The 3,239-nt window shown below is 33.6% G+C and overlaps 1 protein-coding gene across 1 annotated transcript; it reads left to right on the forward strand.

Moving 5' to 3' along the window:
* The first annotated feature begins 1,320 nt into the window (after positions 1-1,320).
* On the forward strand, positions 1,321-2,217 carry LOC133866723 (uncharacterized). The gene has a single exon (XM_062303345.1). The coding sequence runs from the start codon at positions 1,369-1,371 to the stop codon at positions 1,843-1,845; it is 477 nt and encodes a 158-aa protein (XP_062159329.1). The 5' UTR covers positions 1,321-1,368; the 3' UTR covers positions 1,846-2,217.
* Positions 2,218-3,239: the final 1,022 nt, after the last annotated feature.

The raw sequence follows: 3,239 nt of genomic DNA on the forward strand, positions 1-3,239 counted from the left end.
TTAGAGCCTCTGTGAAACTTCCATGAAATAGCTTGTTTTAAAAGTTTAAGGGGAAATTCCACTTCAACTTTCATCATTTTTGCTATATCTTTTCCAAAATTAAAAAAATTCTCAATTTCGTGTATCGAATTTTAAACAATTCACAATCTCATCCATCCGTTTATCCTTTAACTGTTTGATTTAATCTCAAATCTTAACGGGTGAGGTGAGATTGCAAAAAATTGAGAGTTCAATAAATTAAATTGAGAATTTTTAAACTTTGAAATGATATTACAAAAATGATGAAAGTTCAAAAGGGTTAAATAATGTTTTTCGAGGTTTAATTGTTATCATTACTTCTATTCACTATATTAAGACCCTATTGATGGTAATGAATTTATTTATAAGAAATAAATCAGATATGAAACACTCACAAATATAAATGAAGCTTATATATATACGTCAGGAAGGCATAAAATATTATTTTTGGCTTATGTACGTTATTTATTTATTTATTTGTCCATTATAGATTTTTTGTAGATAATTTTCTCCCATCCTTAAAACATCTGATTTTCTGTTATAAATAAGATATAATTTTTTAAATTACTTGTACCCTTATAAAAATCGTAGATGCACTCAGGCAAGTGATTGTATTTTTTTTATTTTTTTATTTTTGTTAAGAACTCATAAAAAAGACCATAAAATTAAATGCTTTTACGCATTCTTTCATTCCATCAATTATTTATTAATTATAAAAATAATATGCCATAAATAAGATGATAACGTGGGAGAAAATATTAATTCATGATGTAATGTAAAGTGATTTTTTTTTTTTTTTTTTGGGGAGCAAGTAAAGTGATTGGTTATAGATTAGAAATGTTGATCAATTTACTCATTGAACCTGACCAAGAGGTGGATATATATATATATATATATTTGTTAATAGACATTAAATATTAAGGAAATTTCGCCCTAATTACAGGGAGAAAAGATAAAGATAAAGATATTCAAAGCAGAGAATAAAAGTAATTTCAGTAGGGTTTTGATACTTTCCCTACACGAAACGGCGCGTTTAGTTTTATAGTCCGACTTTCCCAGATTTTCTACGCCGCCCCAACAGAAAGCTTGGGCCTTTTCCACACTTGACCTCGTTGCGAAGCATCCCATTCACCGACTCAATCGAAGGTGGAGCCCACAACACCCGTCCCTCCATCACAGCCGTACATTATCCTCCAGCAAACTTTTCAAACTCGCCACCCGTCAAAAAAAGCAGTTTTTAAGAACAACCCAAGAAGCTCCCATGAACGCTCAAGGAAACTCACCTCCCATATATTCACGCCTTTATATACACCAGCCGACTCGCCCACCAAGCGACACTATGATCGTCAAATGGCGAACCAAAGAAAATCAAAGCCAGATTTGAAGTGCAAGAAGCACCCAAAACACCGGCAGTCACCGGGCGTTTGCTCGCTTTGCCTGACGGAAAAGCTCTCTCAACTGTCCTCGCGAAGAACCGCCGCCTCTTCTGCCACGGCCGGTTCTTCTTGCCCTTCTTCTTCTGCTTCTTCTTTGTCGTCCTATTACTCTTCTTCTTCCGCTTCTTCTTGCTCGTCCCCATTGCGTCCTTATCGCTTTGTCAAGGAGGGAAAGCCTTCGATATCGTTTTTGTTCAACGGCAAGAACGTTCTCACCAAGAGCAGGTCGCTTGCTTTCTTTCCAAGAATGAAAAATATTGGAGATGATGATGGTCATGATAAGAAGAAGAAAGGTGGGTTTTGGTCCAAGTTGCTTCGTCCAAGGAGTAAGAGGATGGAGGAGACCCTCATGCATTCTAGGACCATGAGAGAGAGGGAGATCATTATTTGAGTTTTTTTTTTTTTTTTTTAAAAAAAAAAAAATTGCTATTTATTTATATTGTAATTATACGACTGTTGTACGGTTGGATGACTTTACAGTGAAAATGTCCTTAATTGTTTTTTATAAGTTGTTGATTTAAAGACTAATTTTCACTGTCATGTTATTTCAATTAACGATCGTATTACCGTCTACTAAATAGTATTATTCTTATTTTTTCTTAGTACGTAGATGACAAGTGTATTTATTAGGTTAGAAAAATGAAAAAGAGAGAATGTATGGAAGAGTAGAATTAGCCTCAAAGCTTTTGTATATATGCATGTTTATGTATTGTACTATTTATATTTGGATTGCGAAGAAAATTAAAGCAGTTCCTTTTTGCAAGTGTTTTTTTCTTTTTTTATTTGAATAAGAAAAATGTTACCTTGAATATTTTTCTCATTCTTAATTCAAAAATAAAAAATGAGTGTGTGACCTTAAAAATGAAAATGGAGCGAGCTCGTCAACGTACAACAGATCAAAAACAAATTAAGACAATGCAAAAATAATTATAAAATGCAAGAAATAGGTGAAATAAGTTACCCAGTCCTCTCCAGAGGTCGCACAAAGCAGTTACAAAAACAAAGGGAGTGCAGATTAAGACGAATATATCTAAAATCTAACTTGAAAGTGAGAACCAGCAACAACTACTGAGAAGAAGCTGAAACAGAATATATACTGTCGAAATTCAATGTAGGGACTAATTAAAGAAAATTCAATATAGAAATCAGCGAAAAGAGAAGAACCAACACAAATTCGGTCCGGTGATGATAATTATGACACTGTAGGGCAGTAAATTATTCATTTTTTTTAAATGATTCTTTCTTCTTTATTTCTCTTGCACGGCTAAAATTTATGGGTGTGTAATTTGGCTCTCTATACGTATTGAAGATAAGGCCAAGAAACGTACACGGGGGAATGAGTAGGCCAGGTACAAGTGCAACTTTTGCCCTAACCTCCATCCAAGAAATTTCCTGAGGTTTTACGAATTCTATGTTCAGTCAACGTCCACGAGTTTTTAGGTTAGAATTTTGTGAATTCCTTGATATTATTATTAAATTAAGTCATCGCAATGGCAATGGCAATCCTACTTAATTAATTGACAGCTGGCAAATAATTAACTCTCGAGTCTCGGCTACCAAATTCGTGGCAATTTCCTCTGGGTTACGTTGTAAGCTGGCATGGCAAACTTGAGACATCTTTTGACAGGTCGAAAAATTCCCTCAAGGAATCCAACTTCGCATCTTATAGCATTCTCTTAATTTTGACTTGATCAAACTAAATATTATTTTGACTTGATCAAATATTATTTTGACTAGTTCTATTTTCAAAATTAGCAAAAATTTTAAAGGTTAAACACATTTTTA

This window comes from Alnus glutinosa, chromosome 4 (genome assembly GCF_958979055.1).
Source record: "Alnus glutinosa chromosome 4, dhAlnGlut1.1, whole genome shotgun sequence".
NCBI classification, from domain to species: domain Eukaryota; kingdom Viridiplantae; phylum Streptophyta; class Magnoliopsida; order Fagales; family Betulaceae; genus Alnus; species Alnus glutinosa.

Bases quoted from the DNA above. Each gene is read 5' to 3' on its own strand.
- LOC133866723 (XM_062303345.1), top strand. From the start codon at position 1,369: ATGGCGAACCAAAGAAAATCAAAGCCAGATTTGAAGTGCAAGAAGCAC.